This window comes from Hyperolius riggenbachi, chromosome 10, assembly GCF_040937935.1.
Source record: "Hyperolius riggenbachi isolate aHypRig1 chromosome 10, aHypRig1.pri, whole genome shotgun sequence".
NCBI lineage: Eukaryota > Metazoa > Chordata > Amphibia > Anura > Hyperoliidae > Hyperolius > Hyperolius riggenbachi.
Genome location: NC_090655.1, coordinates 120,650,161 through 120,667,780, shown reverse-complemented (window position 1 = coordinate 120,667,780; position 17,620 = coordinate 120,650,161). Strand labels below are relative to the sequence as shown.

Genomic DNA, 17,620 nt, shown 5'->3' with positions numbered 1-17,620 from the left:
GCCAGACTGGTCTCCTCTGCTTCATAAGCGTAGCTGAATCACTCGCAACTTGTCTGCTGTTGCGAATACTTTGTGTTAGCGCTCAGACCCTTAGATAGTTCCGGTGTGCTTTAATCCGGGAGGAAACTGGGGATTTCACACAAGATAGGAATTGTTTGATAGCCTTAAAGATTATACATTATTGTGTTATTATTTGTGCATGACTCTGGCTCGTTCTGACTACTCCTCTGCTCAGTGATTCTGTACCTCTGCCCATCTGATCCTGCTGCCGACTCTGCCTGTTTATACCTTCCTGTCTCTGCCTTCTGATTTTGTACTGCATCTGTCTGTCCGTTGCCATCCCGATCTGTCTGACCACTCTACTCTCATCAGTGGGCCCTTGACACATTGCTATTTGTTGTCACCTCAGCTTCTGATATACCGGTATTATAGGTGATTCTGCAGATCACCATATAATCAGGTATACATCTGCATTATAGGTGATACTGCAGATGAACTTATAATCAGAATTCTGTTCTTTGCTGACACAAATCGTTACATTCCCACAATACAACAAGGTTCACAGACAGGAAACTGCCAGGAGTACCACGGTCCTCAGCGTTTCTTGTGGGAGGGGTTTCACCACAATATCAGTCATACAGCGGCACCTGATGGTCTGTTTGTGAAAATGAATAGATTTCTCATGTACAAGGGGGTATCAGCTACTGATTGAGATAAAGTTCAATTCTTGGTCGGAGTTTCTCTTTAAGCATATATACAGAGCACTTCATATTAGCTATTAGTGCCAGTTTTATTCATATACTTTTTTGAATTCCCCCATGTTTCCTGAAGACCAGAAATTGAGATTAATACCATGCGGCTTAATGTAACATCATTATGTACAACATTTTCAAGGAGTTTTCAGAATCTGTTTAAAGGGAAGGTCCAAGCAAAAAAAAAAAATGAGATTCACTTACCTGGGGCTTCTACCAGCCCCATGCAGCCATCCTGTGCCCTCGTAGTCACTCACTGCTGCTCCAGTCCCCCGCTGGCAGCTTTCTGACCTCGGAGGTCAGGGCCAAATTGCGTACATTTTTACACATTCCCGCTAGTGCAGGAACATTAACACATACATTTTTACGCGTTAGTGGTGAAACGCGTAAATTTTTGTTCCTGCACTAGCTGGAATGCGTAAAAATGTATGCAATGTGGCCCTGACCTCCGAGGTCAGAAAGCTGCCAGCGGGGGACTGGAGCAGCAGTGAGTGACTACAAGGGCACAGGATGGCTACATGGGGCTGGTAGAAGCCCCAGGTAAGTGAATCTCATTTTTTTTTTTTGCTTGAACCTTCCCTTTAATGAGCTGAGTAAATAATTTGTCACCCTTGCTGCAAAGTCTCCTGGACATAAAACAAGTATTAGAGTATGTACAGGATACAAAACAGCATATGTAATGTTTGTACGTGTCTTTGTTCAATTGATCTATTACATCCAGATTTGTATACAGGAAAACATGACTAATAAGGTGTTTTTCACATGTTTGCAGTACTTTATTGCTTTTCTTTTCCATTTCGGAAGCATATACTTAAACCATTATTTTTTTTATAAAGCTCTATGCAATCCAAACACCAGATACATATAAAAATAACATTTTAATTGGTTCTATATTCCCTGAAATCATTAACTATCTGTTAAATAAAATAATTGTAAATAAGGGCTTATTCACATTTATGCTCTTACACCCAGGAACACTGCAGCAGAATTATCAAGACCAGTGCACAGAGAAGCAAAGCAAATGTAAAGCAAAACAGGTGCAGAAGTGAAGCAGTTGCTACAAGTGACCAATCAGAATCCTTGATGTGAAATCTGCTATTTTTTTTTTGTACCACTTCTGCTCCAGTTTCCCCTGCACTGGTTTTATTAATATGTTCCACTGCATCAAAGCCCTGCCTATATTTAACACAACTTAATTTAACCTCCTTAGCGGGAACCCGAGTCAGGCTCAGGGTTGGAAATCCGCAGCTCAGAGCAGTAACCCCGAGCCAGGCTCGTGGTGACTGCTGCGAGGTCAATGCAGAGCAATGCCGTGCAGTGGCGTTTTCACTCACCTCCCAGGGATCCAGATACTGTCAGTCATTCTTCTTCCTGTCCTCCAAGGCTTTGCATCCCCCTGGTGAGATCGCCATCTGTCATCATGACGACAGCGATCTCACTACAGGGTTACAGCGCCACCCAGAGCGCGGAGGGAGAACTGCAGCGCAGGTACCAGGTACTATTGCTAACTCAGCCTGAATCTATAAGACAGGATGTCAGGATTTCCACAGCTCACATTTCCACTTTAACACAGACAAAGCAGAGTGTAGAGTATTTTATTAAACTCAGGAGAGCTGTAACCCTACAGCTGTAACAGTGTCCCTCTACACACACAACACCAGCTAATGACGCTTTAAAAAAATAAATTACTGGAATGAATGGAGTGCATGAAGCTTCCTAGTAAACACTAGACAGTGGGGCCCATTAGCAATTAACTTTTTCGCCTGAGTTTTCTCCTAAGAATTAACTTTTCAGCCTTCTACAATTGAAGAATTCAAAAAAAAGTAGCTGAATAGTACTGTCAAAATTATTTTGAGTATTTTCTTGCTTGCTGAGAGTTTTCAGAGGCATTTTAATGATGAGGTGTAAAAATATCACCTAGGACAAAACGTAAAAGAAAAATGTAATTGCATATGGGCCTAGGGCCTTTTTCTCCTGAGTTTTCTCCTAGGAGATAAGTTTTTTATCTTCTATTTAGAGAATAACTTTTCAGCACCTTGCAATGAAATAAATACCAAAAAGTAGGTAGAAAAGTACTTTAAAAACAATTTTAAGTAATTTCTTGCTTGCTGGAGATTTAAAAGGCATTTTATTGACAAGTTTGAACATATCACTCAGGACAAAAGTGGGTTGCATATGGGCCCGAGTTAGCTCCTAGGAGATGATTTTCATCTTGTCTTTAAAATAACATTTAATGATTGAATGATTGAAAAGGTACCTAAAAGTTACTGAAAGAGTAGTTTCAAAATTATTTTGAGTATTTTTTTGCTTGCTGGTGGTTTAAAAGCAATTTTATTTTTTATCACAAGGGCCCAAATGCAATTCTCTTTGAGTTTTCACCTTGGTGAAAATGTTTTATCTTCTCTTTAAAATAACTTTTCAGCATTTCACAATGAAAAAAATTTACTTAAAGTAGTAGTAAAAGTACTATCAAAATGATTTTGTGTATTTTCTTTCTTGCTGGGGGTTCAAATGGCATTTTATTGACAAGGTGTGATAATATCAACTTGGAGAAAACTAAGGAGAAAAAGTGAATTGCATATGGCCCAAGGTGTGAAGATATCACCTAGGAGAAAACTAAGGAGAAAAAGTGAATTGCATATGGCCCCCGGTCTCCTAGGTGATATTTTCATAATTGTCAATACAATGCTTTTTAAACTATCAGCAAGCAAGAAAATAATCAAAGTAATTTTGATAGTACTTTTCCACCTACTTTTTAGTACTTTTTCAGCTGCAAAGTGTTATAAAGATATTTTAAATAGAAGATGAAAAAAAATTCTCCTAGGCCGATATGCAATTAACTTGTTTTCCTGAGTTTTCTCCTAAGAGATAATTTTTCATCTTCACTTTTAAGTAACTTGTCATCACTTTGCAATTATAATAGTACCAAAAAGTAGGTGAAAAGGTACTTTCAAAAGTAGTGTTTGCATTTTCTTGCTTGTTGATGGTTTAAAAGGTATTTTATTAATAAGTGGTGAAAATATCACATAGGAGAAAACTAAGGAGAAAAATTCAATTGCATATAGGCGCTTGGTAATAAAATGCTTTTGAACCACTTTGCATCCAGACCTTGTTTCCCCCCTTATGGGCCAAAGCAGTTCTGACATTTTAGCTATGTCCCTATTTAATCAGAAATAACTATATCCAACTCTATCCTAAAGGAGGCTCCCTTAGCTCACTATCCTATTTGGCTTGGCACTGCTATTGGCCTGAGGAAGCGGGCTTGGACCCGCGAAACGCGTTGACTGTGCTACCAATAAAATCTTTTGTTTATACAAAGATTTGTCATCATTGAGGTAAGCAACCTCAAACCTTTTTTCAGTTTTAAACTGCTTTTAAAAGCTTTTATTCACAACTAGGGCACCTCTTTTAAACATATAGTGCATCCCACCCCCCAAGCATTCCCTGTGTGAGGGGTGGAGATAGAATGCACGTGTTTAATCACCACAGTGGATATGTGTCCCCTTTTCTTTTCTCAAGGAGTGCGACCACACCAGGTCCCCAGCGACCACCCCGAGTGGAGTCGGGTTAATTGTCTCCACCTGCTTCTTGTGGTCGGTTGCCCTTCTGCAACCCACCTTTGTGAGTAGATATTTTTCTTACATACATCCATTAACCTGTTTCTACATACTACACCATTGTGCTCCCGTTTCTGTCTCCTGTGTCTTTTTTTAGGAGGTTTCCTTACACCCGCTACCTACTACGATTCTACAATGAGGCTATAGTGTGTATTTTTTCACTATGAACTGAGTAAATAATAGCATTTTTAATGGTAAAAATCCTATTGGCTTAAGGAACATATATTCACTCTCACCAATTAGTGCCAGTACAAGTAGTGCCAGAGGTGTGCACAGGAGCAATGCCTAACTGTGCACAGCTGTGCTTCTGCTACAAGATGTATATCTACGTCCTCATGGCTTGGATGAAGTTACAGAGGATGTAGATATACTGTAGTGGCGGATAAAGTAGTTAAACCCTCTGCAAGTAAGAAAATACTTAAAATAATTTTCATAATACTTTTTCACCTACTTGATACTTTGATACTGTTTCAATTACAAAGAGCTTAAAAGGTAATATAAAGAGCAGCTGAAAAATTATTTCCTAGGAGAAAACTTAGGAGAAAAAAATGTATTGTATATGGGCCCAGATTTCTTATCTATGTCAGTGTTGAATTAATTCTGGAAAAAAGAGCAAGGAAAAAAATCTATTTCTCAGGAGCCCAAAAGAAGAGTATATTAAAGTACACCTGAACTAGAAGGGATATGGAGGCTGCCAAATGTATTTTCTTTATTTCCTTTTAAATAATACCAGTTGCCTGGAAGTCCTACTGATCTCTTTGGCTGCAGTAGTATCTGAATCACACACTTGAAACAGGCATGCAGCTACTCCAGTCAAACTTCAGACAGAAAAATCTGATCTGCATGCTTGTTCAGGGTCTATGGCTAAAAGTATTAGAAGCAGAGGATCAGCAGGACAGCCAGGCAATTTGCAGTTTCAATGGAAATGAATATGTCAGCACCATATCCATCTCAATTCAGGGTACTTTAACCACTTCGCCGCCCGGGTACAGTATATCTACGCTTCTTTGGACTTCAGTTCCCCGCCCGGAGCGTAGATATACGCACCCCCTGCTGCTGCCGCCGCTGTCCGTGCTCCCACTCGCACTCCCGCGATCGTGCACGCCGCCGCCCGCTCGCCCGGAGATCAATGAACGGGAAAATCCATTCCCGTTCCTTGATCTCTGCCCCCGCAATGATCGGCATGCTTCCATGAGAAGCAGCGCGATCATTGTGAAAAAACTCAGTTTCCCAGCCTCCCTTCCTGCAAGCGTCCTTCCGACGCTTGCAGGACGCCTGAAAAAAAATGTGGCGATCTTGTGGCCAAAAAGTAATGCTACACCCAAAACATTTTTTCACATACAAATACATTATTTTCACTATTCATTTTAACTAATTAACTCCCACCCTCCCCAATTGTTACCAATATTTTTTTTTTTTGTAATATTAAAATAAATAAAAAATAATTACAATTAATAAACTTGAATAGTTACCTTAGGGATTGAAATCTTTAAATATTTATATCAAGAGGGTATAACACTGTTACTTTATAAATTATGGGCTTGTAATTAGGGATAGACACAAAACTGAAAAAAATGCACCTTTATTTGCAAATAAAATATTGGTGCCAAACATTGTGATAGGGACATAATTTAAACGGTGCAATAACTGGGACAAATAGGCATATAAGTTACATGGATTTTAATTATAGTAGCATGCATTATTTAAAAACTATAATGGCGGAAAACTGAAAAATGTTTTTTTTTCAAATGTTTTCCTATTTTCCCATTAAAACACATTTAGAATAAAATAATTCTTGGCATAGTGTCCCACCTAAAGAAAGCCTAATTGGTGGTAAAAAAAACAAGATATAGTTCATTTTATTGTGATAAGTAATGATAAAGTTATAGGCGAATGAATGGAAGGAGTGCTGAAAGGAGAAAATTGCTCGGATGCTGAAGGGGTAAAACCCCTCAGTTGTGAAGTGGTTAAAGCAGTAGGATCAGCCATACTATGCCAGGAAAAAATAAACACATATATAAGTAGATAAATACTTGAACTACTTACATAACACATGTATTATACTGTCCACGTTTTGATTTCAGTGAATGTTATATAGTAAATGACGAGAATTCTGTTAGTGGTGGGGGGCAATGTTTTTTGCCCACAGTTAAGGCTAACTCGTGATGTCATTTCTGCCCTTTACTTTTTTTCTTGTCTCCTCCAATCACTGAGTCGCCTCAGCCTTGCTTGTAAACACAAGAGTGTGAGGGGATTAGGTTTCAGATAAGCAGCTGGCAGGGAAATAAAGGAAAGAGGAGGAATACATTATAGATAAAAAGATCCCCCAGCATGCAATTCTTTGGCACCGACTACTAAAGGGCCAGTGCTCCTTAAAGAGAGTCTGAAGCCATAATTAAAATGGCTTTTTTGCTTATATATAGCAGGGGCATGTGTGCCCCTGCTAAAACGCCGCTATCCCGCGGCTAAACGAGGGTCCTTTCCCCTCCAAATCCCCCCTGTGCTGCCCGGGGAGTGCTTCCGTGTGAGGCAGGGCTATGAGCTGCAGCCCTGCCTCACACGCGTCTCTCAGCGGCGGATCTCCGCCTCTCCCCCGCCCCTCTCAGGCTTCCTCCACTGAGAGGGGCGGGGGAGAGGCGGAGATCAGCTGCTGATAGATGCGTGTGAGGCAGGGCTGCAGCTCATAGCCTTGCCTCACACGGAAGTGCACAGGGGTAGCAAAAATCTACGACCAAGTTGGTCGTGATTTTGCAGGGGGGGGATTTGGAGGGGAAAGGACCCTCGTTCAGCTGCGGGATAGCGGCGTTTTAGCAGGGGCAAACGCCCCTGCTATATATAAGCAAAAAAGCCATTTTTATTATGGCTTCAGACTCTCTTTAAGTATGTGATAACTACAAATCATAACAGCAGAAAAAGTTTTGAAAGTTTTTTGAATGCAGGATTAGCATCTTTATCACTTAATACACTCAGACCAGTTGCTGTTGAAATTTTATTTTTATGGTGACGATACCGCTTTAATATTTTATATATACATGAATGGGAAAGCAAAAAAAAGTCTATAAACTTATGTATATAAACGGTGCTTTTAACATTTCACCTAGCATATCAGGCTGTAGAGTTTTAAAAATATCTATTTATTAGGTCAAAACTCTAAATGTTTCAAAGTTCATTGATAAATGGTATCATCCTGATTCAAAACTTTCTGTTTTAACTGATGGCTAACATGGTTCAATACTCTTCTGCTACTGGCAGATAATTCAACTTGGCTGTGCTCTCTTGAAACATCTTATTTCAACTGTATACATAGGCAAACGCGGGGGGAGGGGGTTACAGCTGCCCAGAATCCCCCCTCAGACCAGGTGGAGTGTCTGGGACAAAGAATATTTGGGACACCAGAATATCTGCAGGCATCCTGCAGTTCACAGCACTGCCCCGTTTATTTCCCTCCTACAGTTGATGTAGCAGCAACAGTGTGTGTACAGAGCATGGAACAGCTTTGGGGAACTTAAAAGAGTCAGGTATGAGCACAGCCCTGTGCCCTGCTGTGTGAATGCTTAACTTTCCCCTTCATTACCAATGTCGGCTGTCCTCATTATTATCTGTATCCCAACCTCTCCTGATTGATCCTGTTGTCGGTCGGTAGGACGGTAAATTGCATTATGTGTACCCAGCATGATGTCCTACCATATTATTATACTGTATTGTGCATGGCTGAGGGAGACCTTTCAGGAATCCCCCCTTGAAAATTCTGTGTTTGCCCCTGGTATAGAAGTACAGCAAGACCTTTCTCTAACTTACCAATCTTATCGGTCAAACCAGCAGTAGAAGAGACAACAAATTTTCCATTTGGAAGACTTAATTTGTTACTAATCTTAAAGAGACACTGAAGCAGAAAAAAAATTATGATATAATGATTTGTATGTTTAGTACAGCTAAGAAATAAAACATTAGGAGCAGAGATATGAGTCTAAAATTGTTTCCAGTACCGGAAGAGTTAAGAAACTCCAGTTGTTGTCTATGCAATAAAGCCATTGAGTTCCACGACTTTCAAAGTCGCAGAGAGCTCTTTTTTCTGAAGCTTGTTATCTCAAATGTCAGTCATTCGTTCTTCTTTTTCTCTCCAGAGGACAGGTCAATAGTTCATAAGACTGCTTTGTAAAAACATTTAGAATACTGAGTAGTGTGTAAACTGCAAATATTAGAGAATGATGCAATGTTATAAAAAACACTTTATAACTGAAAATAAAAATATGAGAATATTTTCTATGCTACTAATCTTCTAGTAATTATCCGTACTACACAACCAATTCATTATATCATAAATTTTTTTTCGCTGCAGTGTCTCTTTAACCTTCCTGGCGGTAACCCCGCACTTTGCTAGCTGCGCCAGCACACTGATCGCCGCCGCCCCGCGCCCGATCGCCGCTATCCGTTGCGGCGCGCAGGCCCCCCCCAGACCCCGTGCGCTGCCTGGCCGATCAGTGCCAGGCAGCGCCGAGGGGTGGATCGGGACTCCCAATGACGTCACGACGTTCTTTGAACGGGATTTCCTGATCGAAGAGGGCGGGGGGATGCCGCTGAGCTATCATGTAGCGAGCCCTGGGCTCGCTACATGATTTTAAAAAAAGAAAGAAACTGCCGCGCTGCCTCCTGGCGGAATTTTTCATACCGCCAGGAGGGTTAAATAAGATTAGTTTTCAAAAATCGAATTATTAACCACTTCACCCCAAAGCGGTTTTTACCCTAACGGACAAGAGCGATTTTCCCCTTTCAGTGCTCATCCCTTTTATTTGCCAATAGCTTAATCACTACTAATCACAATAAAATGATCTATATCTTGTTTTTTTCACCACCAATTAGGCTTTTTGGGGTTGATATTAGTTTTCAGTAATTACTTTATTTTCTATGCATTTTAAAGGGAAAAACAAGGAAAACATGAAAAAATACACTATAACTCCAATTCCATCCCCTATAGTTTTAATATAAACACTGCTACTGTACATAAAACCTACACATTTTATCTGCCTATTTGTCCTGGTTATCACAACATTTTAATTATGTCCCTAGTACAAAGTGTGGTGACAATATAGTATTTGGAAACAAAGTTGTATTTTTTCTTTGGTGAGTTTTTTTTTCATTTGTTGCACGTGCACAGGAATGCAGGTGCGCACGCCCACTTGCACAGCGGCAGCAGCACTGTCTGACTTATAAAAACGTCCTGGACCCATTATGAGGTTCTAGCAGGACGTTTTTATAAGTCAGGTTGTCATAAAGTGGTTAAACCTTATAAAAATGAAAAAAAAAAAGTCACCCAAGCATTCCTTTTAAGGTGCTGAATGAGATCTGACTGACCACTAGACTATGGCGAATGCGTGCAAAAATGTGTGATTGCGCGTAAAAACCGTTACGCACGTTATAGCGCGTGCAAAACGCTAGCGCGACCGTGATAAGAGTTATCACGGCTTTGTAAATCAATTCGAATGTGTGTATTGTCTGCTTAATGTAAAAACTGTATGTAAATACCTGTGTATTATTCAGAACAATATCGGCATACAGAAACCCCACTGACAGATACAGATACTTTCACAACATCCATTTCACTCCAATACATTGGAGAAATCATCATAACCAGTCACCTAACCTGATACAACTATATATGGTCTGACGAATACAACAGAGATAAACATAGCATGCTGGCAAAATAATTTCAACTAGAATAGAGATAAAAGCTCTGCAAATCATGTATTAAAAAAACATGTATAAATTGTAAATACATGTATACCACTGGTAGTCACTTACAGTCCACTAACAGAATGTATAAGCAACTAATTAAAGAGCTGCAGCTCACTGTTCAAGAGAATGAGACTTTGAATTAAATCTTTTCAGAATCCCCAGTTCTAGCCTTCAAACCACCACAAAACCGTAGATACAAACTGATTAATGGAAAGATTAATTCTGAGTATAACTGTATTCTCAAGGGAACTAAACCATGCAAGAGTATTCACTGCAAACTGTGCAATCACATTAATCAATCAGCAAGTGCTGCACAAACCACAGGGACCTTTAACATTACAGGATCATTCTGGCATTCTTCCAGAAATGTGGTGTACAACATAGCATGCAAAATGTAACAATGGATCTTACAATGACGATCCGTCACAGGAATTTATAAATATAAATGAAACTATACAGAAACACAATACGGACACAGGAAAAATAAATATTTCATGTCCACCCTTTTATCCAGCATTCAATCTGCACTATAGATATGAATGTTATGGTTCTTACAAGAAATATGACTGAAAAATGTAATACATTTTGCTCTATACAACACAAACTGAATGCTATATTGACTTGGGTTTTTTGTTCACTGCCAGACAATTTTATGACCTCTTTTACCTATCTTTGTTTAACCACTGCAGTCTCATTAAGGTATCCGGCTTTATAACATTAAATGATGTACTTTGGTCCTGTGGGGGGAAAAGTACTTTACAAATGTTTTGTTGTTGACTTACGTTCTTTTTTTAGTGATGTACTTACTGCCATTATGGTAGATTATTACACTGGGAATACCTTTCAGGGGCTAATACAAAGATGATGCCCTTGTCTTTATAACATTAAAGTGATAAGTGTAACATTAGGTATGTTAAGTATAATATTAGAGACGGGGATATAAAAATAAAATACATACCTGGGGCTTGAGCCCCTCCAGGCTTATTGTTCCCTCCGCTATTCTCTCCCGTCAATGCAAGAGTAGAATGCTCCCAGTGACAGGAGCATGATGGGAGCACTCGCACAACCAGGCTGTGCATGCGCATTATGCCCCAGACCTACGGACTTTGCAGGTTGAATAGTGGAGGATTCAGGTGGTGCAGGAGGAGCGATCTGCCTGGAGGGGGCTGGAGAAAGCCCCAGGTATGTATCCTTTTTTTATACTGTATATCCCCTTTCTCAGATTCCCTTTAAAGGGGTTCTGGGCAGAGCTGCAAAAAAAACAAAAACTGACACTTACCTGGGGCTTCTATCAGCTGATTGAAGCCCCAGGTAAGTGTCCGTTTTGTTTTTTGCAGCACTCCACAGAACCCCTTTAAGGGATTCTCCTGATGCTAGACCAACAAAAGTTGATTTGGGTAAAACCAAGTGACACTGAAGCGAAAAAAAAGTGTGATATAATGAATTGTATGTGTAGTACAGATAATTAATAGAACATTAGTCGCAAATGAGAGTCTCATATTTTTATTTTCAGTTATACTTGTTTAGCTGTTTTTCTATAACACTGCATCATTCTCTAATATTTGCAGTTTACAAATTACTCTGTAGTTTCAATGATGAAACAGAGCAGAGCTAATGACCCTTTGAGCTTCCTAAAATTGTAGTAGGGGTGGTGCACCACCCTGTAGAGAAAAGTACAGGAGACAAAAAAAACAGGAGCCCAGTAGTGCAATATGTCAGTAATCGCAATGGGAGTAAAAGAATTAGAAGCACCCCAGCAACCTCACAAAGGGAGGTTGCTGGGGGCAACCAACCACAGGAAGCAGGTGGAGACAAGAAACCCGACTCCACTCGGGGGTGGTCCTCACCAGAACCAGAGGATGGTCGCTCTCTTAGTCAAAAAAGGGAATGGGAACCACTGTGGGGGCTCCACTAGTGGTCCATCACCACCCCTAGGACAAGGTGTGTTCGGGGGTATATACTTAGCACAGTGAAGGAAAGAGGCGCCCTGGTGTAAAGAAAGCATCTAAAAACAGCTTAAAAACAAAAGGTAATATTAGGTAGCTTACCACAAATGATGAAATCTCTGTAATTTATACAAAAGATTTTTATTAGCACAGGCAACACGTTTTGCGGGTCTCAGCCCGCTTCATCAGGCCAATAGCAGTGCCAAATAAAGAAAAGCATTCAGCATATGGAGGCTCCCTATGCTGAATGATTTTCTTTATTTGGCACTGCTATTGGCCTGATGAAGCGGGCTGAGAACCGCGAAACGCGTTGCCTGTGCTAATAAAAATCTTTTGTATGAATTACAGAGATTTTGTCATTTGAGGTAAGCTACCTCATATTACCTTTTGTTTTAAGCTGGTTTTAGACGCTTTTATTACACCAGGGCGCCTCTTTCCTTCACTGTGCTTTGAGCTTCCTGGCAGAAAAACCTTAAATAAACAAGAAACAGTGAGAGACAGGTTGAGATAAGTGCTTCAGAAAACAGCATTGCTCTCTGACAAAATTAGTCGGAGAGCTCATAGAAGCTCTTTTGCATAGATAACAAGTGAAGTTTCTTAACTCTTCCTGTACTGGAAACAATAGGAGACTTATATACAGTATGTGCTACTAATTTCTTAGCTGTACTACACATGCAAATCATTATCTCATAAGTTTATTTTCACTTCAGATTCCCTTTAATAACTATGGACCCCGTAAGAGCTGCAGAATATGTCAGAACTATGTAAATGCATGATTATCGTAATCATTTCAGTCAGAAATATTTTAAAATTGAATAATATATACCTCTTCTGCTTTAAAATGTAAAGTATAGCTTGAATGCACAAATTACTAACACCCACCCACTTGGGATCGACGTGTGCTTGAACCAATATTGACTCTGTAACCCAGCAGAGTCACACCGTATATGGTAAATAACAGAACCCCAGTGGCACCACGATGAATTATGGCTCTTTTTTTTTTTTTGCTTTTAAAACATGTTACAAGAGAGGCTAGGAACAATGAAAAACTTGGTTATGTGAAACTATATTTTAATAAAATTAGATAAATGTAAACATATTGGCGCTGATACAATTTACTTTATCTTCAAGTTGTCTCCTTGGTGATATTTTCACATCCTATCCTATCATTTAAAATACCTTTTAAGCTACCAGCAAGCAAGAAAATACTCCGAATAATTTTAACAGTACTTTTTCACCTTCTTTTTTGTACTTTTTCAATTGCAGAATGCTGAAAAAATATTAGTTTAATGTTCATGTATTTTAAACAGAAGGTGAAAACTGATCTCCTAGGAGAAAACTTAAGACAAAAGGTGAATTGGATCGGCCTCAGTCTCTTTATTCTACATTAGTTGAAGTAACATTAATTTTCTCTCTTTTTTTCTGCCTTCACAGGTTCCGTTGTATTGTTTATCCATTTAGACAAAAGCTGACTCTAAGGAACGCTATACTTACCATCATTGTCATCTGGCTTCTGGCTCTGATTATCATGTGCCCATCAGCAGTCACTCTTACTGTGACCAGGGATGATTACCATTTCATGGTGGATGACTACAATAACTTCTACCCTCTCTACTCTTGTTGGGAAGCCTGGCCAGACAAAGAAATGCGTAAAATATACACAACTGTCCTCTTTTCCCACATTTACTTGGCTCCTCTCACTTTGATTGTCATCATGTATGCTCGCATTGCATTCAAGCTCTTCAAGTCATCTGCTACTATCCGAGGATCTGCATCTGAAGAACATGAAGGCCGGAGAGTTTCCAAGAGGAAAGTAAGGGTGATAAACATGTTGATTATGGTGGCGTTGTTCTTCACACTCTCTTGGCTACCCTTGTGGACCCTCATGTTGCTCACGGATTATGGAAATCTGAGTGATTTTCAGCTGAATATAATTGCTGTGTATGTTTTTCCCTTTGCCCATTGGCTGGCCTTCTTCAACAGCAGCGTCAATCCTATTATATATGGTTATTTTAATGAAAACTTTAGGAGAGGTTTCCAGGAAGCCTTCAAAGTACAGTTCTGCTCATTAAAAACAGAACATAATGAGACCTATTCAGAGAGAAAGAACAGTGGGTTTGTCTTTGGAGTACGCAATAGGATCTTTGTGGAAGTACAGCCCAGTGACTCGGCTCAAGGCTCAGATGGCTGCAACAGTAACTCTGGCAAGAGTGGTATGTTCTCTTTAAGAAGTGGAAGAATTGCTCATCATGGGTTGGTGGTTGAGGAATTAGAAAATAAAAGCTCCAATAATACCGTCAGCATTCCAGCATGGGATATATGAAAGGGATGTTTTAATTCTACACCAAACGGACAGCATAAAATTAAGAGGCGGCTTGGGCTCTTAAAGGATAAAATATTTCACTGGATTTGTTGCATTAGACAATATATGTTTTTATCAACAGCAGCATATAGTACAATTGGCATATCTTTGGATATAAGCAAAAAAAAAAAAAAGACAATCAGCTATCAACATTTGATGAGATTTTCATCCACCATTATCATAGTGGTTTATGTGTCTTGCTAAACACACTGCAGTGTTGCTTATGAATGAAACATGTTAAGCTAAAAAATTATGCATTATCTAGGCAATGAAAGGATCAGAAGTAGATCCTCTTTATATGGGAAAGCGATAGTGAATATGGATGAGTAAAATTAATTTAGCATAATGCCAAATTGTCTCTGAATGTGCGGGAGCACAATACCCGCAGTGGGAGGAAACTCGCCTAAGCTGCTGCCTCTCCATCTTTCCCATACTTTGGGATTCTAAACCGAAAGTTCCGCTGTCACGGTGGAAGTGTGGAGAATATGGAGAAAAGCATGGAGCGCATACGCAAGAGGCAGTGGCTTAGGTGAGTTAACATCCTCTGTGCGCCCACGTCCTAGAATGCTCCAGAACAATTTCATTCTTTTCACGAAATTGATCTCGCTCATCCTTAAAGGATACCCGAGGTGACATATGACATGATGAGATAGACCTGTGTATGTACAGTGCCTAGCACACAAATAACTATGTTGTGTTCTTTTTATTTTTCTTTCTCTGCCTGAAAGAGTTTAGACATCAGGTATGTAAGTGGCAGTTCCTGTCTGAGTCAGGATTGGGTCAGACTACAGTGTGAGTGAACCTCACTGATAAGAAATTACAACTATAAAATACTTTCCTAGCAGAAAATGGCTCCTGAAAGCAGGAAAGAGATAAAAATGGTCAATAGTTCATAGATTTTAGCTCTAGCATACTTCAATGAATGTGTCATTGAACAAAAACAACAAAACAGTGACAATTTTAAAAGTAGATTTAAATATAAAATAAAACTGTGGAATATCTTAAAAAGTCATTTTTAGGAGAAGGAGGCTAGATATAATTATTTATGTCATTAATTTATTTTCACCTCGGATGTCCTTTAAAAGTGAATATGCTGATTCTCTGTGTTTTATTATACAGAGAACAATGTAGGCTATGCTATTAAATGTATTAAATTGACTATAAACGTTTATTTATTTCAGAGATTTCCTGTTATTTGTAATTGTAACGTGGCTGTGATTCTGTTTAAAAGTATCAAATAATATTGCATGGCTTCCTACAAAGGTTTTTTTGAGTCTGCCATTTTTTTTAGCAAACATCTACTTTCATATCTTTGCATATTTGCTTGTAAAAGAAACAGAAACTATTTTAAAGGTTTTTTTTTCTGATCAGGAAAATATGGCTTGTCTATCAGGAGGAAATGTAGAAAATGTTAGGTGTAATTTTTTTTAAAACAGAGAGCAACTACAGGGCTATATATATTTCAAAACAGTTACAATAGCATAACAGGTTAGTATGGATGTTAATGTATCCACCATGTGTGTAAGACTTCAGTGCTGAATTAACTCTTTCAATAATATCTATACCTGTCAGTCAACTCTAACCCAGACACAATTGCTGCTGTGAGAAGTCAAGACAAGACAAATAACATTTATATTGTACTTTTCTCCTGGCGGACTCAAAGGGCCAGAGCTGCAGCCACTAGGGAATGCTCTCTGGCTTATTGAACACGAGGAGACGAGATTCAAACCCTGGTCTGCTGTGTCAGAGGCAGAGCCTCGGACCAATCACTCCCTTCTAGAAATAAAAAATAGTAGTAGACCTGATAGAAAAGACTGTATGGAAGCCAATCTTAAACATACAAAAGTCAGACACATATCTACCCTAGTAGTTCAAATAATAATAAAAAAAGACAACATCAAATCTATCACAGTTTATCATACCTTTTCCCTGAAAATAAGACTTACCCTCAAAATAAGCCCTTGCATAATTTTTCAGGAATTTTGAGGAAGCTTTACTTGTTATAGCCCTACTCTAAAAATAATCCCTAGTTTACAGATCATAAAAAAAGAATGGAATTCAGAATCTGGACAGTATGATGTTCCAGAATGTGATGATATGAACTATATTTGGATAAATATAGATTTATTTATTTTTACAATAGGAGGAGATGGCAGCACTTCTAAATGCAGGCTGCACCCGAATTGAACAGCTTTATAGATGTGCACAGCCCACACACAGACAGATTACACAACTTGAATTTAAAACAGAAACATTTTTTATTGTTCAAGGATAAATCTACCTTGTTGTTTAGATAAAAATAAGACATCCCTTGAAAGTAAGCCCTAACACATTTTTTGGAGAAAAATGAATATAAGACCCTGTCCTATTTTCAGGGACCCACTGTATACATATATTTATTAAAATGACAACTTTGCTAACATATACATAAACTCTAAAGTATAACTGACCTTAAAGGGACCTTAGAAATCTACACAACACAATTCACATAATATGCAAACAATTGCCTCTAAATCAACCAATACTTGATGCCCAACATCAAGAAGAAATGACCTTACAGAAAGTTGCATTCACACTTTGTCAGTTGTAGTCCACTGTGTCTGAAGCTGTTCCAGTGAAAACAATAAGAGAAACAGGCTCACAAAGGACTGAAAAACTACTACTATTGTCAGTCACTATTGTACTATTGTCAGTGGTATGAAGATACAATCCTGAAAGGGAACTATGTACTCACTAGTCTGCTCTATCTTTGCATGTCTTTTATACATGGTGCTTCAAATAACAGGGTAGCTATGCAATATGAAACTGAATCCCCCATAGTGGCTGCCTCCATAAGAATAGTAGCTACATACAGTACTATTTTGTAGTATATACTGGCGCTGATCCAATCTTTATCATGTGTATGTTCCACCAGCTGCTCAGGATCAACCACATCCACAATCGGTTCCAAGAAAAAATGCATACAAATTCACAGCGCTTGGTACTCAGATCGGCATCTGCAGTAACCCCACAGTGCTCAAGAACATGTTTCCAAAGTGACCATCACCAGAAATAAATCGAGAAAGGTCACTTCTCCATCCAAGAAACATATAAACATTTATTAGAAGCTGAATCTACATCACATATACAATGACTTACTTCCAGGGTCCTTTTGACAGGGACCCTTAGTAGTTAAAAGCTTATAGTGTAACCCAGTACACATTTAAAATC

The 17,620-nt window shown here is 39.0% G+C and overlaps 1 protein-coding gene across 7 annotated transcripts in view; it reads left to right on the top strand.

Moving 5' to 3' along the window:
• The window catches only part of NPFFR1 (neuropeptide FF receptor 1), a 660,400-nt gene that overhangs the window by 605,715 nt on the left and 37,065 nt on the right, over positions 1-17,620 (top strand). For 6 of the 7 annotated variants that reach the window (XM_068257825.1, XM_068257824.1, XM_068257826.1 and 3 more), the window contains one exon: positions 13,483-14,410. In XM_068257825.1, the coding sequence (XP_068113926.1) occupies positions 13,483-14,371 (889 nt within the window). In that variant the 3' untranslated portion in view covers positions 14,372-14,410. Of the gene's footprint in view, positions 1-13,482; positions 14,411-17,620 lie in introns of those variants that run through there. The other variant, XM_068257827.1, reaches the window with a different exon arrangement.